The 27,794-nt window shown below is 40.9% G+C and overlaps 1 protein-coding gene across 1 annotated transcript; it reads left to right on the forward strand.

Annotated features, from left to right (window-relative positions):
- Nucleotides 1-2,223: 2,223 nt before the first annotated feature.
- LOC123962247 (dynein axonemal heavy chain 6-like) lies at nt 2,224-26,579 on the forward strand. Its single transcript, XM_046038276.1, has 36 exons — nt 2,224-2,368; nt 2,533-2,606; nt 2,721-2,875; nt 3,947-4,178; nt 4,279-4,431; nt 5,852-5,992; nt 6,289-6,531; nt 6,703-6,870; nt 7,036-7,271; nt 7,831-7,975; nt 8,206-8,322; nt 8,635-8,758; nt 8,965-9,161; nt 9,512-9,715; nt 9,977-10,102; nt 10,356-10,520; nt 11,098-11,165; nt 11,388-11,568; nt 11,765-11,944; nt 12,107-12,340; nt 14,216-14,300; nt 14,545-14,711; nt 15,111-15,301; nt 15,455-15,615; nt 16,075-16,163; nt 18,192-18,338; nt 18,490-18,628; nt 21,336-21,455; nt 21,646-21,767; nt 22,132-22,261; nt 22,404-22,531; nt 22,893-23,078; nt 24,200-24,272; nt 24,486-24,625; nt 25,989-26,211; nt 26,415-26,579. Exons 1-36 carry the CDS (start codon nt 2,224-2,226, stop codon nt 26,516-26,518), a joined length of 5,493 nt encoding a protein of 1,830 aa, XP_045894232.1. The 3' UTR covers nt 26,519-26,579.
- Nucleotides 26,580-27,794: the final 1,215 nt, after the last annotated feature.

Consider the following 27,794-nt stretch of genomic DNA (forward strand, 5'->3'; position numbering starts at 1 on the left):
TTCTAAATACTGCTCACTAGGTGAATTGTAGCACCACATGGGCGTGCCACTTATGTGTACTATCTCGTACTCGGATATGTTTCTGCTTGCAGCCCTTAAAATGCATTTTGAATTGACACTTAGGACTTGACATGAGCAGTGGGTTGGTTTTTGCGTGGCATTTGCATTTCCAGGAACAGGCGATTGGTTCACCAAAGATGCATTTTAATGTGAAGCATATACACCCTCTATTTTCCTAGACTGCACAAACTAAACTGTAGCTGTGCTGAAAGAGACTGACAGACACAAAGAGTCAAAATCATTGTACTTCCATAGCTGGGGTCACATTACCAACACTTATAAGCTCTGTCTCATCCTCATGCTCCCAAATCGTCTGCACCATCTGCCTTCTTTTCTCTCTCCAGTCCTCTCTTCCTTTACCCAGAAGACATCCATATTGCACAAAGATGAGATCAAGTGGCTTCTACGACCACGTGCTTAACATAGCTAGAGTGCATTGTTTACCACAGAGTGTCAGCTTGGCCAGTGGCGTAGCCGGGTCATTGTTAGTGGAGTTTTCTATTTCTAGTAGCTTATTTCTTATTTGAATATTTTAATTTTACCTAATTTTGTTGTTATTTTACTGTTTACTCACTAACTGAATCGTCTCCCTTTCCCTTCAGTTCCCTTTTCCCCACACTCACACACCTCTGCTGCTTGTCCCGCCTCCATCTGTCTCTCTCTCGATGTTTGTGGCCCAGCCCAAGTGAAGTCTATGTGTGGGAAACACTGGAGTGCATTACTCAAACACAGCTCCCTTTAGCAATAGAAACTGTTGTTGAGGGTAATAAACCACCCACTCTTCCCATTTTCTTATTATGCTGGCATCACATGGTTTTTCTGTACACAGCGGGCCAGATTTAGAAGGTTTGCATGAGTAAAAAACGTGTGCAAACTTGATATCACCAGCAATTTAACACGTAAGCTTTCTTTCAAAAGTGCAAGATAGCACCTGTTGTTCATTTACTACTTTTGCCTTAATGAATATACAGTTAGCATATTATGCAAATACATTTATTTTCTACACACAATGTGATCTAACAAGCCTACCAGCAATTTCATGTGAGTGCAACAGCATCTGTATTTAATATGTTTGAAAGGAAGGTGCAAACCACCAAGTGTTGCACAGAGATGGCTGCTGTTATCGTTGTGAGAAGGAGACACAGCCGTAATGAAAGAACACGTAGAGAAATTAACAACATTAGATAATATTATTCTATATCCAATATATAGAAATAAAATTATTTAATTTTATTTATTCGATGAACTATACAAATTGAATTATTTCTTTGTATTTTCCTTGAAGCTTTGGCAATACTGTTGTATTAACATTCATGCCAATAAAGCAAATTTCATTTCGACCTGACTTCTTTTCTCCATGAGATGGAAGAATTTAGAAAGTTGTGTGGCGCTGCGGAGAGCCCCCAGCTGCAGTAGTGCATGGATCACACGTAAAATTCATCCAGCCAGAGGGAACAATCACCAGCTGTTCTCAGCGCGCCGGTCGTAATAGCGACACAACCCACTGTAGGTATCGGAGAGGGAATGGGGCGTTGGGGAGTACGGGGCCAGATCCTGGAGTTCGCGGAGCGACAGGTCACGGTGCGGACGGTCTGTGATTGTTCCCTCTGGCTGGATGAAGCATGACCTGCCTGCATTTCCTTGCGTCTGGGTCATTCCAGCACACTGCATCTGTTTCTGCTGGGGTTTGCCAAAGGAGTGCTTAGTGCAGTCTTAGGCAGGATGGGCAGGTACATACGATTTCTGCATACTGGCGCTCTGAATGAAACAAACCAAGGTTTTTACGCAGTGGCTGCTTTCCCTCCCGACTCTTCATGGCAGAAACCATTAAAACACGCAAAACCCTCAGTTAAGTACTGCTACCTCCATTGTGTTTGCTCCTGTTGTCATCAATGCAATAATTCTTAGTTGATCACCCATAACAGGTACTACAATTGCTCATGCGATATTTTAGAATGCACACGCATTCTTGATTTGAAGCATGAACATGCGAGCAGCAGAAAAGACACTTCTGGCTGTATTTTTCACCAAGCCCCTTGTTTCACACAGGATGTCTAAAACACACACACACACACATATTACTGTATACACAGAAAGACACACATAATTTAAAGTTAGTGTGGCTAAATTTCCATCCACCTTCCCCTCTCTTGATATCCAGGTATGCTGCAGTGTGAGCCGAGTCAAGTGAGAGACAAGAACCAGATCTTCCGTCTCTTCTGCCACGAATGTCAGCGAGTGTTCCACGACCGACTCATCAACAACCAAGATAAGACCTATTTCAACACCATCGTCAGTGATATGGCCAGTAAGAACTCTGTCCCCGTCCCGATGGTTCACTTTGTTAAGTGCACAAACTGGTTGAATCCTGCGCATCGGACTACCAAGTGTTGTTCTACCAAATTTCCACTTATTTTGCATCTTTACTGGTTTAAGAATACTCGTCTTTTTGACCCTCTCTCATTCTGCCAGGCAAGTATTTTAGCATTAACTTGGAGACCTCATACTTTGTGACTCAGCCCATTATATTTGGGGACTTCATCAAGGTCAGATTCTTCGAGAGAATGCTTTATAAATTCAGAAAACATTAGATTTATGTTTACACTGAAATAGCTCAAATGTATTTATTCGCTTTGCTGTCCATGTAATAATCCCTGTAGGTGGGGGCAGAGAAACAAGATCGTGTGTATGAGGATCTGACAGACATGGATAAGATTCAGGCTATTCTCCAGGACTACCTCGATGATTACAACATGACCTTCTCCAAGGAGACCAAGCTGGTTTTCTTCCAGGACGCCATTGAGCATGTCTCCAGGTGTGTACATTCGAACATTGCTATTTAAATGACAGATGAATGGCACGTTATAAAATCCATCAATTGATAAAAAAAGTGTGATGCAGACACTCAGCAAAGAGAGATAGAAAGCTCATGTGGACGAGCGAGAGTGGTATGTACAGAAATGTATGTACAGTTTTGTGGTTTATCAGTGTATGAACTACATTGCAGACTGGAGTCTTTGTTAACAGTGACAGAACGCAGAACATTCCTGGCTGATCTTGTCGGTGTGTCTGGACTTTTAAATGATCAATGACAGGTAGAGGACACAGGAGCAGGCAGATGAAGTAGGTGATATTTTATTAACAGGAACAAACTGAGGAACACAGGCTTACTTGCAGGCACGAAAAGAATAGGAAGCAAAACTAGACACAGACAGCAAATGCAGAAAACTTCAGAATGAAACAGGAAACAAGGCCAGACACAGACACATGGAGTTAACAGACAGGACACTCATAGACTGTAGGTGTACGTGAGATGGATGCCTGAACATACCAAGACTAGAATGCAGAAACAGATAAGGACACGGACACAACAGACTGACAAAACCAGAACAAATGGCAATGGACCAGGATGAAAAAAACAAAACACAGAATACATGTAAAACCTAAAAGGAAAACAACAAACTATTAACCAGAAACCCCAAAATAAGATCAGAAATCCCCAAACCATGACAACGAAGTTACACTGCTGTGCCACATGCAGAAATGCGCATCTCTTGATGGAGAGACTCTCCACAATATTTTTCCCACCTACTATTAATCTGAACATCAATTTTTATGACCAAACCCACCCGACCCACAGATAAAACTGCGCTCATCATTAGAACCCACTTATGCAGGTGCATCATACTATCTGAGTAATGTGCCTTTTAAATAGCAGGAAAATACTGCGCCATTGGCAAACACCAGTGTTGTATCAAGGCATATCTCTCTGCACACGTTGATTGAAGATGATTAGTGAGCAGGTAGGTCTCAATAAACTCACATGGCATGGAACTTGTCACCTGTATAACCACAACATTCAATTTATTTTTTTCTTTCCTTCTAGGATTGCCCGTATGATTCGCCAGGAGAGAGGCAATGCCCTGCTAGTGGGGGTGGGAGGTACAGGCAAGCAGTCACTCACTCGGTTGGCAGCTCACATGTGTGGGTACCGTTGCTTCGAGATTGAACTGAGCCGAGGCTATAACTATGACAGCTTCCATGAGGACTTGAGGAGGCTCTACAAGATGGCTGGTGTGGAGGGCAAAGATATGGTCTTCCTCTTTACGGATACTCAGGTATGATGGAAGATCTCCGATGACGTGAAACTGATAAACATTTGGAAGCCTGCTGATTGTTTTTTTGTTTTTGCACATCCAATTATATATCCTCTTGTAGATTGTGGTGGAAGAGTTTTTGGAGGATATCAACAACATGCTGAACTCTGGCGAGGTGCCCAACCTCTTTGAGAAAGATGAGCTGGAACACATACTAGCTGCCACCCGCCCTAAAGCCAAAGAGGCTGGAATCAGTGAGGAGAACAGGGACGAGGTATACACAGACACAAACACTTCCTGTAGAAAAGTAAAAATGCAGCACTGTATATATCTACAACATGAGCAAATGATTGGAAAGTTGCAAAAATTCTGTGAGTGTCAGTGAGACAGACTTTTTTCTTGACACACACAAACAATACCTACACAGTCAGCAACAAAATGTGTTATTTAAACTGATTTCTACGTAGTTACAGATGAAACCGATCTCATTTTAGAGGTGGTCTTCTCTGTTGAACATTGTTTTCATTTGTTGATTAAAACTGAGTTCTCTGTGACAAATAATACCAATATTTCTTCAGTGAGCTGTGATGTTGGAAGATGATGTGAGGAATTTTGGTGAAGAGTTCAGAACTTTGAATGTCCAGACTCTACCTAGAACCTATGATGATGGCAATTATATACCTAACTAATGTGTGTGTCTATTTCTAATCAATTCATATGTGTGATGTACGGAAAGGAATAGTTTAACATTTGGGGAAATATCACTTTCTTACCATTATCATGTCTGTGCAGTAAATATGAAGCTAGAATCTTAATTAATTACCGGGATAGTTTCTTAGATGTAGCCCATCTGTAGTATATAATTGAATTCTCCTAAGTGTTTTCACATATTTAGATTTAGGGTTTTAGGGTCGGGGGTTAATAACCGAGAAAAAAAATCCTAGATGAAAGTGTGAAATTTACAAGAAGAAAAAAATTCCCTGAAATTAATGTCATAAAAAATCAAAAATCACTCTGTTTTCCCTCTGAATACGCCCAATCCAAGGCAAAGTCTCTAAAGCGCATGATAGTGATTGTGGGCTAAACTCAGGAGTATTTCCTCAATGCTAAATCCGATGGCAAAATTTTGTATAACTTTCCAGTGCATGCATACTACACGGTAGACGTGTGTGTTTGATGTTGCAGCTTCTCTCATAAATGTGTGACTATAATGTCGGAAAATATTCAAGTTTTTTATTTGTAGATTAATCATGGAAAATTAAATTCTGTCTCGGATTATCACCCCTCTTGGCTGGCTCTTTTTTTTACAGTGGACCTTATGTGCAGTTGGTTAACGCGGATTCAACCTTCCACCTGTGTTTTTGAGGGCGTGTCGGACTAGCCGCATTTTGCTGTGTCGTCACAGGGATCAAAGGAAAGCAGCTGGACTACAAACAAGCTGTTTTCAGGCAGTTCAGAGCAGTGTTTTCTGTGGGAGATGGGAACTCTCTTTGGGCCTGACTTTGGGCTTTTTCACTTTGCAAACCTATTAGATGCACAAAAAAGGAGAGGGAAAAAGACAAAAAGTACAATACCACCTCTTTTAAATGAGCGCTCCCAAGTGAGCTGTAAGAATATATTAGGCTATAATCTTATGTGCCAGCTGAGACCGAACTTCCAGAAGTTTAGAATCTCTGCATGTGTTTGGTCTTCAGGTGTTTCAGTTTTTCATCTCTCGTGTACGGGAGAAGCTTCACATTGTGCTGTGTATGAGTCCCGTGGGAGATGCCTTCAGGTCCCGCTGTCGTATGTTTCCCTCATTGGTCAACTGCTGCACCATTGACTGGTTCGTGCAGGTATGCTGAGCTAGCTCTCCTTTTTCTGACCATGTCCAGTCAGATATGATTACTCACTTTGATTTTATATTATTATCTTATATTATGTATAGAAAGCCATTAAATATAAATACAATTATTCTAACTGGTACAAACATATTATAGGGATCATCTACATGTTTGTTAGGACTAGACCACAGCAACAGTTGTCAATTTGTTCATTCATTTGTGGAAGCTTGTAAATGTGTCTCTCTTTCTCTTGCTGTTCTGTTGCATTCCACTCTTTGCTCTTTTCCCCTGTACCCCGTGGTGCCCAGTGGCCTCGTGAGGCGCTGCAGTCTGTCTCTGAGACCTTCTTCCAGAATGTGGACTTTGGCAGTGAGGAGTTGAAGCAGAGCTTCTCGACCATGTGCGTGGAGATACATGTTAGTGTCACTGACATGGCCGAGCGCTTCTATTCAGAGCTGAGACGCCGATACTACACCACGCCTACCTCCTACTTGGAGCTCATCAACCTATACCTGTCCATGCTAGAGAAGAAGAGACAGCAGCTAGTGCTTGTAGGTTTAACTATCAAAGCTCATGAGCAGTTATCAAGTCATTTCTACATGACATTGTGAAGAGGAAGTTGCAGCTAGTGTTCTTTGTGATCATTTTATTTGTGGTTGAGGCTGTCTTGTATTGTAGATTATGTCTACATGTGAAATATGCCTAATCTATCTGTGTGTCAGGCCAGGGACCGTGTGAAGAACGGTCTGACCAAACTGCTGCAGACCAATGAGCTTGTGGACAAAATGAAAGTGGACCTGTCTGATCTGGAGCCAATCCTTAAACAAAAATCCATAGATGTTGATGCCCTCATGGAGAAACTGACTGTAGACCAGGAGAGTGCTGACAAGGTCTGTGTGTGTGCATGTGTCTTAGAGAGAGATATGGTAGCGTTATCACAGGACTTTCAAAAATGTGTCTATTGTCTCCTATGAGGTGCTGGGAAAGCATAATAGCCTTTTCTCATTGCTATAGTGTATGTGTATGTATCATACAGAAACATATCCTTGCCACAGGTGCGTAAAGTAGTGAAAGAGGATGAGGCTTTGGCCAAGGTCAAAGCTGAAGACACCCAGGCCATAGCCGATGATGCGCAGAGGGACCTGGATGAGGCTCAGCCAGCCTTGGACAGTGCCAATCAGGCTCTTAATTCTCTCGACAAGGCTGACATCTCTGAGATCAAGGTGTTCACCAAACCCCCAGACCTTGTCATGACTGTCATGGAGGCTGTCTGCATCCTGCTCAACTACAAGTCAGTGAGCTTCTCTTTCATGACTAAAAATTAAGACTTTTTTGATTTGAAAGCTACAGTATCTCACAAAAGTGAGTACACCCCTCACATTTTTGTAAATATTTGATTATATATTTTCATGTGACACTGAAGAAATGACACTTATAATGCTATAATGTAAAGTAGTGAGTGTACAGTGTACATTTGCTGTCCCCTCAAAATAACACATCACACAGCCATTAATGTCTAATGTCACAAATGTGAGTACACCCTTAAGTGAAAGTGCCCTTCTCTTACCAACTGATAATCGATCACTATTATTATTAACACAATCTTCACTAATTATGGCACATCCCAATAATCTAAACAGGGATTAATTGTTCCAGGCTACGGTTGCTAACTCGTGCACCATGTACAGTAAATGTGTAACAACCGGCCAAACTCCAATTGGAAATCAGCTTATCATTTTTAAAAACATGTATTCCATCCTTAAATAAACTAAGCCACACACTCACACTTATTAATAGGCTTTTTCTTATTCTTGTCTTATTTTTTCACAAACATCTCTTTCTCCGTACAGACCGGACTGGGCTGGTGCCAAGCAGTTACTGGGAGATGCCAATTTCCTCAGGCGCCTGACAGACTATGACAAAGACAATATCAGGCCTCAGATCCTGCAGAAGCTGCAGAAATACATCAACAACCCTGATTTCTTACCTGAGAAGGTCTGTTTGGACTCTCATATGTCAGTCAGATGTTTGGAGATTAAACAGATTATGGTGAAATTGTGGTGAAATGGATTGAAACTGGAAAATAACTTCTTAAGTTTCTATTATGACATGTATGCTACTGAAATGAACTATGCAGATTTTTATGATGGCATGAATTGTCAATAATGTGTGGAGCCTAACACAGTATTAACATAGGTTATATGTTACTGTGTTGCTGCTGTTAGGTGGAGAAGGTATCAAAAGCCTGCAGGTCAATGTGCATGTGGGTCAGAGCCATGGATCTTTACTCCAAAGTCCTCAAAGAAGTCGGCCCCAAGAGAGAAAAGCTGGCCAAGGCTCAGGTCAGTAACATATAGCAGAGTGCAGTATGCAGACGGGTTTTAATCATATAGATGCACAAATAACAGCTGAATGGATGATCGTTTACGTAATCTTGCTTTAAATCTCAGTGCTGCCTATTTTTGTCAAGTCTATTACAGTCAAAACATTTATCCACTAAACACCAATCCATTCTCTGTTCCCTCTCAGTCCCAGGATATCCCTACATGCATTGGGCCAAATGATGTGAATAAGAAATGCACCCAATATTCTCTAAATGGTTCATTAATACTATTTCCCTCCATCCCTTTTTCCCTCTATTCCGGCCCATGCAGATAGAGCAGGATATAACTATGGCCACCCTGAGGGAGAAGCAGAAAAAGCTTCAGGAGGTGGACAACCAGATCAGGGTCCTAAAGGAGCAGTTTGACAGCAGCATAAAGGAGAAGGAGGATTTGGGTGAGGGGTGTGCCCTTTATATATTACCGCCTTGAACTCTACCTGGGTTTTAAACTGCCCAGCCACTGTACATTTTACATGTTCCTGTTGTGTGAAGCTCTCTAGAGTTGGAAATGGAACTTATATGTTTGCTATTTGCCAGCATTTACCTTGCTGATATTCTTTTTTGCTCTCTCTCTCTTCCTGACCCCTGTGTTTCCTGAAAGTTAACACCATGGCTCTGACACAGGCTCGGTTGACCAGAGCAGGGAAGCTGACTTCTGCTCTAGGTGACGAGCAAGTTCGCTGGGAAGAAAGTGTTGCCTTGTTTGAGATGGAGATCATCAACGCAGTAGGGAATGTCTTCATTGCAGCTGCCTGTGTGGCCTACTATGGAGCGTTCACTTCCCATTATAGACAGCTGGTAGGTACAGTGTGACGAGGTGTGCTTTTAGGACTTATCTGATATGCAGAATGTAGGCCTGTCAGGATAACTACATTATTGACTCATCAAACATGACTTTATACTGACCTTGCAATACAGTGCACTCCGCCCCTTTACATTGCATTGTCTGTACAAAAGAGAATTAAGCCCAATAGATTATGAAAACACACGTGTTTAATGCACAGTACAGTGATAAGAAAGCCATTAAAGAGGAACAAACCATAAAATAAGCAGGATACAAAAACACAAGAGTATTAAAAACACCTCAAACTAATCATCTTTCAAAGAAAAAAAAACAAATAATAAACTATTGTGTCCTCTTTCCCCAGCTAATTGACACGTGGATAATACAGTGCCAGGACCTGAACATCCCCATCAGTTCCAGCTTCAGCCTGGTCAACATTCTTGGTGACCCATTTGTCATCCGCCAGTGGAACACAGAGGGTCTGCCACGTGACACCGTCTCCACAGAGAACGGGATCCTGGTGACCGAGGGCCGACGCTGGCCTCTTATGATCGACCCACAGGATCAGGTGAACCAGAAACTAGGATCAAGGCAATTCAGTGTGTTTCAGTTTCTGTCATGTCTGAGCTTTATAGTCTATCATTCTTTGAGTACAGCTGCTCTCTATTGCTTTACATACATAAGCTTTACACTGAGCTCAATCTCATCCTGTATTGTTGTATCTTTTTCTGCTGCACTACCATTGCTAAAGTTTCCCTTTATTACATCAAGTGCTACCAGCCATTCTTTTTTTATCACATTAGATAAAGGTTCTTTCTTTCACCCTCAGGCCAACCGATGGATCCGCTCCAAGGAGGCCAAGCATGGTCTAAAGGTGATCAAGCTGACAGACCCCAGCTTTCTCCGTACCCTTGAGAATGCCGTACGCATGGGCATGCCTGTGCTGCTAGAGGAGGTAGGAACACATTAAAAACACTAAAACATGTTTGAGCATAAGGGTAAGTTATAAGCAAAACATTATTCCACAATAACTAATTGGGGAAGGTGTACATTTTAATATGTATAATTTACAATTTTGGCATTTCTTCCCATTTACTTCCTTTGATTAAACATACTTTGAACTGTGAGATATTTACTGGACTGTCTTGTTTATTTGTGTGTGAGTCTTCCTGCATTATTGAATTGTGTGTGTGTGTGTGTGTGTATAGTTAAAGGAGACCCTAGATCCAGCTCTGGAGCCCATCCTAACGAAGCAGACATTTGTGGCTGGTGGACGGACATTGATCCGACTCGGAGACTCAGATATTGACTATGACAAAAACTTCAGGTTCTATATGACCACCAAGATGGCCAACCCACATTACCTACCAGAGGTAAGGACATCAATAAGGAATAAGAGAAACAGAAGCATACAAAACAACCTCTCTGCCATTCCATCATTCCATCGTCTGCAGGCTGCATCTCCCAACCGTGCTTATTGTTGTTTTATGATCGGGAGTCTGCACAGGGTATTTTATTGTGAAAAATGACCAGATTCTCTATGCCCTTCTGCGTCTGATTTCTGGTTGCAGATCTGATAGCTGCATTAATCCCATGTACAGAGAATGACCACACATATATAAGCATACCACAGTCAGATCTGAAAGGTTCAGCTCTACTCCACCTGACATTGTCACCATCTCCTTATCTCTTTTATTAAAAAGAGGGTCAGAATGTTTTGAAGATAATCCACCTTCAGCCTGTTTCTATACAGTACAAAAATATTAAAACACCATGAATGTAAATGCCAGCTTATGGTTCTACTTTGTGGCAGTTTAGGACATGTACACAGGCTGGTGGTATGTGGACTTTGCGCTGGTAGGCTTCACACAAAAAAAAGGCTAGGATGAAGTGTGATCTTCTTGAATATGCTGGCTCTTGAGAGTATTTGATGTGTGTGTTCCTGTTCAGGTGTGTATCAAAGTTACAATCATCAACTTCACCGTGACCAAGACTGGCTTGGAAGACCAGCTGCTTAGGTGAACACATGCATAGAAACACATGAAAAACAAATATTGCATCCTTCCCAAACCACGTGGTTCACATTTACAGACCACTATACTCTATGTACGTCAGTAATGACTATTTGCACTTTGCACTTGCACCTTGACCATAATCTCAGCCTTTTTTGGCCAGTGATCGATTCCCCCGCATTCTTTTCTCTACCCCGATCTTCCTGCAACCCCTCTTCCTCCCCTCAGTGATGTGGTGCGTCTGGAGAGTCCACATCTTGAGGAACAGAGGAATGAGCTGATTGTGCGCATCAACGCTGACCGCAACCAGCTGAAAAATATTGAAGACCGCATCCTTAAACTTCTCTTCACCTCTGAGGGGAATATACTTGACAACGAGGAGCTAGTTCAGACTCTCCAGGAGTCAAAGGTAAATCTGAGATCAGGCAAAGGTCATATGGAGGTTTTGTCTTGATCTGTGCTGTTAGTACGCTGAATCCTTCCCACTTACGTTTACCTTGTTATTCTCCTTTTGTCCTGTTCTGTTTCCTACCTTTCCTTTACCACCTCTCTTCTGTTGTTGTTTTGTTGCTGCTCCTCTCTTTCTCTTTTCCATCATTCCGCAGGTGACATCAGAGACCATAAAGCATCGTCTGGAGGAGGCAGAGGCCACTGAGCTGATGATCAACTCTGCAAGGGAGTGCTACCGACCCGTAGCCACCCGAGGCTCAGTCTTGTACTTTGTCATCGCCAGTCTCTCTGAGATCGATCCAATGTACCAGTTCTCCCTCAAGTACTTCAAACAGGTGAGAGAGAGTAACCGGTCTTATATTACAAGCCCCAGACACATCTCCATCTGACCTTTTAAGGTTTTGTTAGGAACACATTATGAAAAGACCCCATGGAACATAATTGTTTTCATCCTGTTGAATTATCTTTCTGTCCCATTCTTCTTTCTCCACCCTCAGCTCTTTAACTCCACCATTGAGTCGTCAGAGAAGAATAGTGTGTTAGAAGAGCGTCTCCAAACCCTGCTGGACCAGATCCTGCTCAACTCCTACGTCAATGTGTCCCGTGGCCTCTTTGAGCAGCACAAGCTAATCTACAGCTTCATGTTGTGTGTAGAGATCATGAAGCAGTGTGGCGAGATCTCCGACGCTGAGTGGCAGCACTTCCTAAGAGGAGCTGCCGCTTTGGAAAAGGTGAGCTGGGAAATCAAGTCAAAAAGTTAATGCTGATAAATTTGCTTGTGTCAGATGAAAATCTGTCAAATGGGATGATGAGGGTGGCTGGAATCAAATTCTTGCTCATGCATTTTTTCTAAATAACGATGCTTCAATGGTGTTCATGGATAATTCATGGTGTTTAGCCAGTCAAGCAAATCAAGTTTTACTTTAAAGTCAACAGCTTTTTTGTAACTAGTTAGTTTCACACTTAACCCACTGCTTTGTTCAGTTGCACCATCTCTTCTATTCTTCTACTCTATGCTATAACTTAACTAAGTTGACTATAGTCATTCTTAGTTTTCACATGACATCACGTCCCAAGGGGAACGCTCCCTTGGAGGACAAAAAAGACGTTATTTTCCGCTGCCCGCCAACTAGGAAGCAAGTGATACACTATTACTTTGGGTTTGTTACTTTTGTGTTGCAAAAATAGTTGTTGTGCTATCGGAGGCACTAATCGATGAGGTATGGAGTAAGGTGTAAGGTGAGGGATCTCCACACGGTAAACGTAAACATCACTGCAGTCATGCTCTGGTTGGAACCTGGAGGTTTTTAACATACGACAGCGGGTGCTGTATATGGATTGCAAGTGCCCAACACTGTGTCCATATCTTTCTTTTTCTTGAGTGGAGAGGTGATCCAAATAATCGTGGGAAGGGAAATTTAACGGGGGAGTCATGTGTGAGCTGCCGTCCTGGTCCCTCCGGGTCACCGCGCACGTCACGTGACTGAAAACTATTAATAGTCAAAAGATTGTTGCAGAGAGTGACATTTCACCTCTCGCATCATTCAGGAAACAGAAACAAAAGACACTAGTGACAGACAGTAAGGGAATTCATGAACATCTACGAATGTCTCTGGAAAAATTCCATCTCAGTGAATACTTTTTATTTTTTTTTATATATCAAACTTCTGCCCCAATATGTTCAAAAACACATTACCATGTATGTACAGATCATTGCAGGTCATTGACATCATGTAAAGGGATGTAGTCCGTCAGAGGAAAAGTACAGAGGGAAAGTGTTGGTTCTTCTAACTTTAGTCCTTACCATGTTTCTAACCGTCTTACTTAAACCTGCTTGGGGAAGGTGTCCATTTTTAGTTAATCTTAGCTCTACATCAGTTCAGCTTTCCGGTATTTGAATAGACGAGAAAAGCTCCAGTATTTAGAGTTCTAGTCCTTAAGCAGTCATTATAAAAGCCTTAGAAGCTCAAGATTAGGCCTGTCTTGACAACTTCAGAGGGACTAAATGAGGTCATCTGAACTGAGAGTCTAATTGACCTCAGAATAGTCCAACTTTCTTTTGTTTCAATGGTTTTCTTTGAATAATCACCTCGTCTCTCTCTTCTCTCGCAAACTCCAGTGAGGCAGGAGTGTGTGCAGCTGAGGCACTATTGGTTGGGGTACTAAAGATGGGGAAAAGGTTTTGAGACCTCAAAACAGATCAGCCAGTACTACCCAGGGGTATATTCCTGTGTTCACCTACCGTATGGATCTCGTTATATATATGGCATTTGTTAAGCTGGAGGTGCTGCCTGCTAATGCTAATGTTCTCCTTCCTTTTGCCACCGATGGCAGCTTCAATGCTTCCATCATCTACTCTCTTGCTAATTTTGAATCCTTTTCATGCCATCACTATCTCTTATCTGTAACATTTACCTTACCGGAGAGGTTTTAAATCATCCTCTCTTTTATTGACATCTCTTAATTCTTTATTACTGCCTCTTGGTTCAAGGTCTGTCCTCCATTCTTTTCCTTTATTGTTCTAATCCTCTTCTCCGTCGTTCTCCTTCTCCCAGGACTATGCAGAACGGCCAGATGTTCCATGGCTAAGTGATTTTTACTGACAGACATGTTGTGAGCTGGAGGACACGCTGCCCTGCTTCAAGGACGTCTCCAAGGAAATCACCAGAACCCACATCCACATCAAGCTAGGTAATACATACCCAGTGCTATGATCCTGGATGATCTAGAATCAGCAGAATAAGTGCATCATGCTTCTGCTTAATTTAAAAGGTAGAATGTTTGGCCTAGTTACAAAACACAATATTTCAGAATATTCAAATCATTCTTCTACCACATAGTGTAGACATTTTATATATACACTTCTGGGCAAAGGTTTAATAAAAACACGTATGAACATTTATGTAGCATTAAATGACAGCTATCTCTCCTTTAGGACGTTTTCAAGCATCCATTAATCCAGAGACCTGGGAAGGCTACGTGTCAGAGTTGCCTCCTCTTGGGGAGTCCGAAGAGGTGAAGCAGGAGATCAGAGGTAACTGGAATGAGAGGTTGGGGGCCTTCCAGAAGCTAGTCCTGATCAAGAGCTTCATGGAAGAGAAGGTAAGCCTAGAAGTCCATTGAAGGCTTTTTAGTAAGGTATCGGAGATAGTTTGTTTTTAGGTCTACAAGGTAACAGGGGGGAATTGTTGTTCATGTCAGTTGTTTTTTAATAATAAACCCAGCAAATAATTTGCTTATTAAACTAATATCCAATTATGCTGGCCTGCAGCCCTCAGCAAGACCTTGCTAAAAATGACCTATTTCATTTTGTGTCTATATGTCCTTATATTGTCAGTCTTCTTCAGTGCTGTTCCTTTAATGTTTGCCCCTTTCTTACTTGCTGTTTCACATTGATGCAGTCTCATCCTCTCATGCACATGCTACGCCCTTCTCTTCTTACTGTGGTATTAGTCCATTAGTCCATTAGTCTTTGACCTACTTCCTCGCTCTCTTTTCCAGGTGGTGTTTGCAGCAACAGAGTTCGTGATTGTCAGCCTGGGGAAGCAGTTTGTTGAAAACCCTCCAGCTGACCTGGCGAACCTCTACAACGATATGTCCCCCTCCACACCACTGATCTTCATTCTCAGCACAGGATCTGACCCTATGGGTGCTTTCCAGCGCTTTGCAAAAGAGAGAGGCTGTCTTGACAGGTAAAAAAATGTATACAGGCAGTCGGACGTGGGATGGTGGCAGGACAAGGAAGCCATCTGGGTGGAGAGAAGAGGGAGTTTGGTATGATGGTCAGTATATACACTTGTTTACACATTATCACAGGGGCATTTCCATCTATCTCTGCCTCTCAGAGTTGAGTCCATCTCATTGGGTCAAGGCCAGGGGCCGATAGCAGAGAAGATGATCCATGCAGCACTGAAGAGTGGTAAATGGGTCTTTCTGCAGAACTGTCACCTGGCTGTCTCCTGGATGTTGGCCATGGAGGAGCTCATCAAGACCTTTGCTGAGCCAGGTATTCCTACAGTAAAACAGCACCGAAACACTTCCATGTATCTATACAAATGATCACACAAGGACAGAGCATCATGACACCTAGGCAGTTTTCCCAGTTTAATCAATTTCAATTAAGATTTGTACTAGTTATTATTAGATAGCCATGTTTTACAGATGGACAAATACATCTCTACAGCCACTTTGTTACATGCCACAAGCATGGGCTGTGTAGGTGTAAAAAAAATGAGAGTTGTAGGATTTAGTAACATTTCCGTGACTTGTGCTACACAGCTCTAGTGTATGGTGTGTTGTAACACCTAGATAATACAGAAAACACTAACCTTTTGTTTAGTGGTTGTTTCCTTGGTTTTTCACAGAAATAATTTGATGCACACTATTCAATGTATTGAGACATTCATTATGTTATTTTTTCTTTATTTTATGGCTTTAAATTATGTTCCTCTCTGTTCCTGTTCAGACACATCAATCCACGAGAGTTTCCGTTTGTTTCTCAGTTCCATGCCTAGCAAAGTATTTCCTGTTACAGTGCTCCAGAACTCTGTCAAGGTAAACACACACACTGGGCCTCTATATGATCTCATTTTAGTTCAGTTCATTTCATATTAGATCAAAGATCAAATTTAGGTCAAAGACTGCTCTGCAGGTCTAGGACAGGAGTTGTTGCCTTCACTTCCAACGTTCAGGTTTGCAGAAATTAGCATTATCTCCAGTAAATATTCTGCAGCTGCTTCTACATGTATTCTACATGAAGATTATTTACAACCACACGCCTTCAAAGCAAATTTTCTATACATACTGAGTATAACTTCTGTTGGAAATGTACAGTTAATATTTCACATATTGCATGTGTACAAAAGACTAATATTTTATTTAAATACTGTTGTTTATTCTAGAGTTAATAGGTAGAAGAAATCTCATTAATTACAAAGGGGAACCTGATGGTAGTATGCTAAAGCATTAGATTTGTAGCTCTGTCTGCTGAGATGAGGGATGATTATGACATGTAAGTAAAAAGTTGAATGTATGTTATTTGGATAACTTTTATTGGCACGTTATGTGACATTTTGCAAGTTTTGTAATTAGTTGAACAAAAGGCAGAACTGATACATTCTGCTAAAAAAGAAGCGTCACATCATCAGTATAAACAGTGTGTCCATAGTCAGTAATGCCAGGCGGTTTGTTTGTTTTATTTAAGTTTATGTGAGGATCGCATGCTTTTAATTCCATTGGTATTTGTAAGTAAAACTGATGTGACCCAAATTGTAGTCCATTCACAGATCTGTAAATTCACTGGCTAGACCCTCTTCTCATAACGTGCATATTCAGCGGTCACTGAGTCTATTAAGTATTGTACATTAGGATTCAGGCAAAGGTTAAACAACTGTTAAGTTGCTATTTGTTGCTCAAAAGTCTATAAGTCAGGACAAGTCAGGAAGTTGAAATTCATGTTAACTGTACATCAAACTTCAGAATAATAACAATTGTCTCATTTTAACACTGCTATGTTTATGGTCTAAGAATCATCCGGCTCTTACTTCTGTTAGTTAGGGTAGTTGAGAGAATGCCACTGGAGCAATCAACAAATAGTGTTAAAAGTGTTTTCAAAGTCTTGGGGAAACATTTGTGAATGATTTAATGACATTCAATGACAATATTTCATCTTTTTATCACTTCATATGTAAGAATATTCTTATCTTAGTACAGCAAAGCTGCAACATTTCAGTGACTGGAGATCTACATACACTCTTTGACCACTGAACTCTTCCACAGTCATCATAGATAATCTTTCCAGTCATCACTGTTCTAAAAGTATAAGCAGCAAACAGCAGAATCAGTATCAGGTTTATTAAGTAGCTTTTCAACATACAAGGAATTTGCCTTAACAGTCACATTAAACATAGTTAAAATATAGAAAATATATGTAAAATACATCTGTTCCAAACTGAAAAAAGCGTACAGCACATCATTTACAAGTTGTGACAATAACCTCTTAAAAGTATGAACATACTATATAATGTAATCTGAGCCCCTAGTTGTTATTAAAACACATTGCTGCCTCAGGTATGTTTGGTCTTCAGTGAAAGAAAATGCAATGGGGTCTAATTTTTCTGTTGTTCTTGGGTAGGGAAAACATCAGGGAATGATTTATTTCTGCTTGCTTTTCCTTTGGCGGATGCTGCTGTGAAATGATGGTCTGCACCAGGGGTTGTTGGCTTACATAACTTATTTTGCCTCTCTCACAAATAAAGTCAAGTACTCTTAATAATGGGCGACAGGATTTTTTAGATTACTTTGCGATATGCATTGTCTGTATATGATATGTAATCTTTGATTTTATCCATTAAATATTTAACTGCTTAACCTTCCTCTCACTATTAGCTGATTTGTGTCTGCAGATCTGCAGGATCAGGTTGTGTCTGCAGTTTAGACCTTACATGACAGTTGATTATGCAGCTTTAAGGCTTAGGGACAAAACAGATGTGATGAGTGGGAAATATATACAGGTTTACACAAGGGGATACTGCAGGAGCGCTACAGGTATCATACGGTCTTGTCCTGTGTTGTTGTTGCCAGGTGACTAATGAGCCTCCTAAAGGCCTGCGAGCCAACATGCGGCGGGCTTTCACAGAGGTCACCAGCGATTACTTTGAAGACCACGTTCTGGGACGCCAGTGGAGGAAGATCGTCTTTGGAATCTGCTTTTTCCACGCAATTATCCAGGTTACACAGCCTCTCAAAACCTCACACATGCTTAAAAATGTCCTCTTTGTGTGCCTGTAAATGTTTTACTCCCTTGCATGTCGCATGTGTTTGTGTGGGTATGTGCCTGTACTGCTACATATGTCCTTACTTGCGTCTTGCTTTGCATTAGGAGCGGAAGAAGTTTGGTCCTCTGGGCTGGAACATCCGCTATGAGTTTAATAACAGTGACAGGGAGTCTGCTCTGCTCAACCTTAACCTCTACTGCAAAGAAGGCGCCATCCCTTGGGACGCTCTCATCTACATCACTGGTAGGGAAGCCTACTCCCAGGAAGTGTGTGTTTGCATGCAGGTCTTTCTCTAAATACAAGTACAGCACAAGTTGATGTAATTGGGGTTGTGTGCGTGTGTGTGTTAGTTTATTTATAGTGTACTGCTCCAATCAATTTTCTATATATAAAATTGTTGGATCATTAATTGCTGCATGTAGCCTGGGGCATGTATGTCTTAAATGTTTTAAATATGTCTTAAATGTTTTAAATTTTCCATAAAATTATACTATATATATATATATATATATATATATATATAGTATACTCTAGCAGGGTTGCAGAGTTTGAACTTACTTGTCAAAGGAGTTTTAATTGTTTTAATTCCAATTTGTTTGATTCATTTTCAAACATGAAAAGTCTAGTTTTATTTTGTCATAAATTCTGGGCACACATGGACACAAACAGAAAATTTGTTGATATTTAATCGTGTCAATTTAATATTGTTTGTCCAGGACTTCCATTTAAGGCATCTTAAAGTTAAATAAGAGGGGGATCTCGTTCATTAACAATACTCATCCTATCTCTTAAGTTCATTTGTTTCCCTAATCTGGTTTGCAATTAATGATTTTGTGCTGCATTCAGTCTCAGTGGAGCTGCACCACTCTGGCACCACTCTGGCTCTGATGTTTCTTACTGTTATCACACTACTGTGCTCTTAGTTTAATCCTTAATTCTATCAGTCCTTGTGTTTGGCTTCAGCAGACAAACAACAAAGCCTTACAAAAGGCTTCAGCAGAGATTGATCTGATTATTCTCTTCCTTCCTTACTGCCTTACATAACTATGTCTTTAGAGAAAATATGGGTTTTAAGTATTTAACTGTTAATGTTAAATATAATTTACACATCATCTTTCTTGCTCTTTTGTAGAGTTTTTTCCTCCAGCCATGCCTAATTTATAACAGTGCCTTTCCTCTTGTGTGTCTCCATGCCCTGTGTGTGCCTCTGGAAGCAGATTTCCAATAACGCCATCCACCCAAATGTCTTGAAGCAAAGATTTAATGTGTTGGGCAAGTTACTCAGAGATTGTAATAAGTTACTAGTCACTTATTACTCCTTAAAAAAGTAATCATAATATTACTTTACTTATTACTGGGTGATGAATGCAACTAGTTACATTACTTGTTACAGTACCCACAACTGGATCCTTTATTGTTTGCCAAAAGGGGGACAGAAGATGCAGTGGCATGCCTTCTTCACTCCCTACTACAACATCAGGAATCACCTGGGAATTTCGCCAGACTTCTTTTTATTGACTATAGTTCTTCCTTCAACGCTATTCAGCGTCACCAGATGATTAGGAAACTCCACCATCTCAGCGTCCCCTCAGTTTGCAATCACTGGGTTTACAGCTTCCTCGGCGACAGACCACAGATAGAGTGGATTCTGTGACGTCCTCCACCATCATCACCAACACCAGAGCCCCACAGGGTTGTCTCTCTGTTTTAAGCTATCAAGCTTTCAAGTCTCCATCTCTCACCTCACGCAGTTCAGGTGAACGTTGCAAAAACAAAAGAAATGTTAATTAACACACCCAACTCTGCCAGCACAGCCCATATTGTCACCCCCAACCCTACATGCATGAATAATGTTGTGGTTAAAAGGGTGGAGTGCTTCAGATACCTTGGACTCACTCTGGACAATAAACTGAAATTTCATCAAATCTGGAATGTAATCTGGAAACGGGCTCGCTATAGCAGGAATTTTATCCCGTCTGCCATAATACTACTCAACAAGAGTACTTGCTAAGTAAAAGGTATGTTTTGGTTTGGGAGTCATATTGTGTATTAAATGTACAGCACGTTGTTATGTATGTTCATGTTGTGTATATGTGAGGCAATGTGCGTATAGATGGTGGAAACAAATTTCCTGGAAAGGACAATAAAGAATCTAATCTAGTCTATATTACTTTATGGAAGTAGCTGCGTTTCACGTTTCAAGTTCCACGTTGCTGTGCTGCTTCAGCAGATGCTTCAATAAATTAGATGTACAATTTGTACAAATGCTTTTTGCTGGTCACAACAGACGACAATGCATCTTAGACTGTGACACAATAATGGCAGTAGCTACTTCCAGCTGTGGAAAGAACAGCTCTCTCCCTCGCTCTCCATTCTTCCTTTAGCTTTTTGGCTGACAGCTGACTTTAACAATAACAATAATATTATTGTTTTGGAAAAGTAATCCGTTACACTGCTAGTTATTGGGGAAAGTAATATTATTACAGTAATACGTTACTGAGTAACATTCAACACTGGTCATTAATAACTTAATCAGTCAGCATTGACATTATGTTTCATATCAGTTCATTCGGTTATCAGTTCAGAAAAAAAAACACGAGTTAAAAGTGAGTTGTAGGAAAATATTTGAGTAGCTCACAATGTTGTTTTTAGAATTTTAAGGTGTTTTTTACAACTGCAGTTTTTATTAACATTTTATATATAATGCATTATAATTCCCACTACCTTTTGTTTGGCTTTTACTGCTGCTTGTTTATGTTTTGAAACTGCTTTTTGAATGCCTGTGATGGGGTCACAGCTGAATGTTTACCTTGTCCTCGGGCAAGATGTCGGTTACAGGTAGACAGCTGATCACGATGAGTGACAAGGAGCAGTGTGAACCTGCCCACCACAGACACAAAGATCACATAATGCTGATAGCATTATGTGATCTTTGTGTCTGTCTCTTCAGGTGAGATCACATATGGAGGCAGAGTGACGGATGCGTGGGACCAGCGCTGCCTCAGAACAGTCCTCAAAGGCTTCTTCTCGCCTCAAACCCTGGATCCTAGCTACACCTACTCCCCTTCAGGTATTCCTCCTCCTTCTCGCCTTCTGTGTGTATGCAGGGGATGGACAAAATAACACAGACACTTTACAATATAATGGAATTCAACATACCAGGTGTGCATGTGTGTTTGCAAAAATCTATTTGTCTCAGTGCATGCTCATATACTCTATATTTTATTTGGATAATGGGTTTTCTCTCTTGTGTGTTTAAGGTATCTACTATGCCCCGGAGATGGATAAACTAGAGCAATATAAGATGTATATTGAGAGTCTTCCAATCATAGATGATCCCGAGGTCTTTGGTATGCATGAGAATGCCAACCTGGCCTTCCAGGTGAGGAACAATATAAATATCTTATTGTAAAAACCATACAAATCCCTATCTTTCTGCCTATTTTGTAATGTGTATGTATATGATTGGATTTTATATGACGTTTCCCTTGTCATGATAGAATTCTAGGAGCAGATGTTGTAAACTAATTGACCTTTTTGTTTTAATTGTGTTTGTTTTGCAGAAGGGTATGTTTAATAGCTCATTTTAACTAGTAAATATCATTACGTATGGACCTATTCATGATTTAAGCTGAAGCTGCTCATCCAGTTCATGGGTATAAAAGCATTTCTGTGCAACTGCAAAATATCAGTAACAGATGATGCAACAGTGTGTGTTTGTGTGTGTTATATGTTTGCATCCACAGCGCCAAGAAACCATGACCTTAATCAACACTATATTTGATGTTAATCCTCGCTCATCAGTCCAACATGGAGCTAAAAGTAATGATGACATAGTCTGCGAGCTGGCTGAATCCATCTTAGCCAAGCTACCTGGTACATATACACACAAACACATATATACACATGCAAACGCATACATTTGGGTCTTTGTTGAGATGTGTATCATGGTATATCATTATATAACACTGTGTTTTCCATGTCCATCTTGTCTACCTCCCTGTCTGTCTGTGTGCAGAGCGTCTGGACATGGACGAGGCGGTGGAAACTCTGTTTGTCCGCGACAAAAACGGCCGCCTCAACTCCCTGACAACGGTGTTGGGCCAAGAGGCAGACAGATTCACCAACCTGCTGAGAGTGCTCAGGGTGACACACATAGCTAGCACCCATAAACACTTGTAAACAATGTATGACCACCATCATATATTTTATTTGGAGTTGTGTTGCAAGGAAACAACTTTTGTCAAAGTTTATTTTCTATCAGCTACTGATAGTAGCAAACACTTCTAGAGGAATAATACTTTGACCCACTAAAATGTGAGAACATCAGTGAGCCAACAGTGATATGACTTGAGAAAAATAAAGGCCAAAAAGTGAAGAATCTTTGAGTAACTGAATATTTAAACATATTTATTGTTATATATGAGAAGTAAAAAGCATTTCTAGAGATCTTCATTGTCCTTTCCACCACCTCATTGTGATGTACGTTGATTTCTTTGTCTCCCAGATCTCTCTTGTCACTCTGCAGAAGGCCATAGCCGGTCTGGTAGTGATGTCAGAGGAGATGGACCGCATATACACAAGCTTCCTGAACAACCAGGTTCCCACCCACTGGGCGAACTCATCCTACCCTTCTCTCAAACCCCTGGCCTCCTGGGTCAGAGACCTGGCCCTCAGGACCTCCTTTATCCAGGTCTGGATCAGAAAGGAAAATAAATACTGACACACAAACACACATGCATCATAGGCACATTTTAGCGTTCATCTCCCCTGACTTAAGCAACTCTTACACACACACACACACACACACACACAAAACACAAATGCAAAAGGGACAAACAGGGGAGTTGCATTAGTTCATGATGTGATGGGTAGCCACTGAGTGGGACTGCACATGTTCAGCGCCTCAAAAGATTTATTTTTTACCATTGCATAAATTAAATAGTCAAAATGTGCTTTTTACTCAGTGTTTCCCCCAGGATTTGGAGAGACTAGGGGGGTGGGTCCCAGGGTCGAGAGGGTCCGGTAAAGTAAATTACATGTGTCTGTTTACTTTTAATGGACACATGTAATTGGTTTTATACTTTCTGTGAATATAATCCAATTAATCTTATTTCCATCCTGTACAGACACCTTATTTTGAAAACCAGACGTTGTCACATGTGTTTCCTCCTCGCGCTAAATTCATCCAGTCCAACCCAATTTGATAAATAATGTTGTATGTGGTTCTTGTATTGCATAACATGAAGACTTCACAGCCTCTCTTCAGGTAGGACTCTCATACTGCAACACTTGTCTTTGTAAAGAGAGAAACTGATAAAGTCTCTAACCTGCCCATCAGCTCGCACTGGTCTGTTTCAGTGGATTTACCATAAAGGCTTTAATACGTGTGCACTCCAAATTTAGGTGCGGCTAGCTTAATCGCCTTCTCACAAACGAGTGACAGAAACACTCAAAGCGGGTCAGACCGTTTGTTGCCACAGATGGTGTGGATGTGCTGGGAGCCAATTCAGCAGAACAGTGTCTGCAAACAGCGATTTTTGCGTCTTTCACAGACACTTTAAAATGCTTCCACACCGCCAACATGTCAACATAATTGTTCGTTAAAATATGACTTATTGGGCCGAACACCGAAAGTGCTTTTTTCCCGGCCGATTAATTTTGGTAGCAGAACGTTCGGTGCGTCCCTACTTTCAGGTCCCATTCGTAACAGATACCTGCTATGCACCATAGTTTGTAAAAAAATGAACACACATTAAAAAGGGTTATTTAAAGAAACACACATTTTAATGACAAATCTCTCTCTTTTGCCAGACTTGGATCACACATGGTCAGCCTAAATCTTTCTGGATCTCAGGATTCTTCTTCCCTCAAGGCTTTCTTACTGGTAAAACACTGCAGCACCAAAAAGTCTTCCATGTTTTATTAACCCATTGCAGTAAGGTCATTTCTAAGCTGCTAGATATAATGATCACTCTAAGTATTCTTTCAAGTATACTGTAAAACAACATGATTATCTTTTAACTGCTCAACAGTTTCTTTAGTAGTATTCACATCTTGCAAAATAAGTAATTTTCATGTTCTGCCTGCTGGCCTGTAGGGTTGCTTCAGAATCATGCCAGGCACTACAATCTGCCCATTGATGAGCTCAACTTCTGCTTCAACATGATGCCAGTTTACAGAGACCAGGCAGCAGTCTGTGAGGCTCTTCGCACTCTGCGCAGCAACATAGATGACGAGGTATTGGAAGGGAGGTGTTGTTGTTGGTATGTGATGTTTAAGGATCCTGTTCCAGTTGTACCCATGAGATTATTTCAAAAATGGGGTGCTCTGGTGGCCTGGAGGTTAAGGTACTGACCAGTAACTGTAGCGTGGGGACCTTTGTTGGGTGTCATTCCCCCACTCTGCCCTCATTTCCTGTCATCTCTTTAGGTGGCGGTTGTCTAATTGACCCTTTGCTAAAGCCACGCCCCCCTTAGTTACTGTTGCTAGGTCCGACTGTCGGACCTGTCGGATTTATCACGGTGCTGCCACTGTCTATAACTCCCTGGAGATATATTGTCTAATTTTTGTAAAAACAAAAAAGCCGATCTCTGAAAGGAGACAGAAAGGTTTGCATTGTACATTTGAAGATTGTATTAAGATTGTGATTGGCTAGCTGCATATTTGGGGCGTGACTTGGCGAAGGGTCAATTAAGGCATAGAATGCCCCAGAAAACAGATCATTTCAAACATGAGTGTTTGGGCTGACATCAGGGCAGCAGACATCACAAATGTCTGTGGGAGAAAAAAATAAAATATGTTAAGTTTTTTATTAAGTAAACAATACATATAAATAATAATAATACATAGTAGTACAAGTACAATAGTAAGTAGTAGTAAGTATTAATTTGGTTCATCGACGTTTCACTGCAGACCCACAGCTCAGTTAAAGTTAGCCAAGTTCACTTATCTCAAATTCACTTTGCAGAATTTATCATTCCTGTTGTTCATGTCCATCCATCAATCATGTCCAACAGAGTGTTGTGTTCCAGAAATAAAAAGTCGGAAATAAGTCATGTCAGTCATTACGCTAGGGTTTTTTCTTTGAAGATTTAAACTAGTCTTTAGACCTGTTTTCAACTTAAATTGAGTTCATGAACTACAAGTTTTACATAAGAGATCTTAAAAAAAAAAACAGGAAATGTTCATTTTTCTCAGTATGACTTTAAAAGAAATTTGGGAAATACGATTATTCCCTTTCTTGCTGAAAATAAGACGATTTTTTTATGGTTGGATATGCTCTATTCTTTTTCTCACGGGGTCAAATTCAGGTAGCATGTTCCTCTTGTGTCTACTTCAACTAATGAAAATGAAATCCATAAAACTTTAGTAAATTAGCTGTGTAAAGATTTTACTAAGGCAAACAACTTGTTATGTTTTTGTTGGTAACCCAGCTTCTGAAAGGAGCAGTGATGATTGGAACAGTAGTGAGTGTGAATGCATACCATTGCTAAATATATTTACTGTGAAAACACAAGAGACAGCAGTGCAAAGTGAGGATTGATCACTGAATAAGTATGTTTCACTCACCACGGCTGCATTTCATTTGTGGATTCAACAGTTACCAGAGCCACAGGACGGCGCACTTGTGCACGGCATGTTCATGGATTCCAGTCGCTGGGACGATGCGAACATGGTGATTAAGGATGCGTTACCTCGAGTGATGAACACCATGCTGCCAGTGGTGCACTTTGAGCCCCAGCAGAACTACGTGCCTGAGCCTGACCTCTACCACGCTCCTCTGTACAAGACCTCAGCCAGAGCTGGGACTCTGTCCACCACTGGTACATACCAGATCCATTCAGGGACCCTCACTCACATTCTGGTTTAAACCTGGTTTATACATTTGAAGGCACTTAGCTGACATATTTTTTTACTGATAGGAGTTTTTAGTGTCCAGAGCCATTTCTGTCTCTGTTAAGCAATATAATGTATAGTTGATTTGACCTGACTTTTCCCCTCACCTTTCATTTCTGTCTCCCTCCAGGTCACTCAACTAATTTTGTTGTGACAGTAATGCTTCCCTCCAAGCATCCCAGCGACTATTGGATATCAAAAGCCTCTGCGCTCCTGTGCCAGTTGGATGATTAAGTTTTTAAACATGGTCAAAATTAAATTTTAAATGTGATTAAAGTAATATATGTTTGGAAAATTCTTGGGAGTAGGTTAACTTTTATTTTCAGAAGATCATGGAAAGAAGATGGAAGATCAGGAAACTCATGATCATTTACTGAAGCCCAGCCGGGAAGACTGGCAACAGCATACAAGGTGTGGACACAATGTAATACTAAAGCAAATCTGAAGGATACTTCCTCTCTGTGGATATTTACTGTATCCTTCCTGGACTTACAGAGATTCACTAAGTGTCCAAATAAGGTTATTGTTCAGCCCTCTATACATGTGTGAAGATTCTAACAATGTTGGTTCAAAACAAGCAACTATGATTACCTTCATCGACTCTCACTGTCTCAGGAGAGGGTTCCCACCTGCTTCAAGACCACCATCATTCCTGTACCTAAAAAGTCTGCAGTGTCTAGTCTGAATGACTACCACCCTGTGGCACTCAGCCCCATTCTGATGAAGTGCTTTGAGAAACTGGTTCTTAAGCACATAAAGAACAACGTCGCACCTAGCCTGGACCCTCACCAGTTTGCCTTCAGAACCAATAGATCCGCAGAACACCTACATCAGAATGCTGTTTGTGGATTTATTTTTAGGCTATGGGTGATGCGAAGATGTTTTTGTATAGTGACATCATCCTACCAAACCGATTGAAGCACTAAAGCCTTGTACTTGTTGTAGCCTTCTTTTAAGATATGATCGTAAGCCTCACTGCTTTGAAATGTGCTGTATATTTTTTATTTGCTCCCAAATCCGTTTCACACATCCTGTCGCAGCCGTAAAAATAAATGGGTTTCATTTTTCTTATGTTTGGCTGAATAAAATGAGCATATAGTTTAGTAGGCCTATGGAAATTTAGTTGAGACTGGTCATGTGGTGCTCCTCCTTTTGCTGTTTGGGCGCAGGTAATGTATGTTTTCAGTAGCCTAAATGTTGAGATTCAGTCTTTCGACCACTATTTAACACTTTGACGTGAATGGATTGTTTGTTTAGTTGCTTTATTAAGTTTGAAAGTAATTTTTTTTGCCTCCAGCTCAGCGAGGGCTGTGGCAAAGTCCTATGACATTTGTCATGTGACCTTGTATCGCTTCATAAAAAAGGAGAAGTTTAAGGCAGGAGAAAGACAGGGAACAGCAGCTACAACTGAGGGCTACAACCAAGTCAGTAGGGTTTTCTCAGGGGAGCAGGAGATCAAGTTGGTGGAGTACCTGAAGGAGGCATCAGCAAGCTTGTCTACCAACTGGCT

The sequence above is a fragment of the Micropterus dolomieu genome, linkage group LG22, assembly GCF_021292245.1.
Source record: "Micropterus dolomieu isolate WLL.071019.BEF.003 ecotype Adirondacks linkage group LG22, ASM2129224v1, whole genome shotgun sequence".
NCBI classification, from domain to species: domain Eukaryota; kingdom Metazoa; phylum Chordata; class Actinopteri; order Centrarchiformes; family Centrarchidae; genus Micropterus; species Micropterus dolomieu.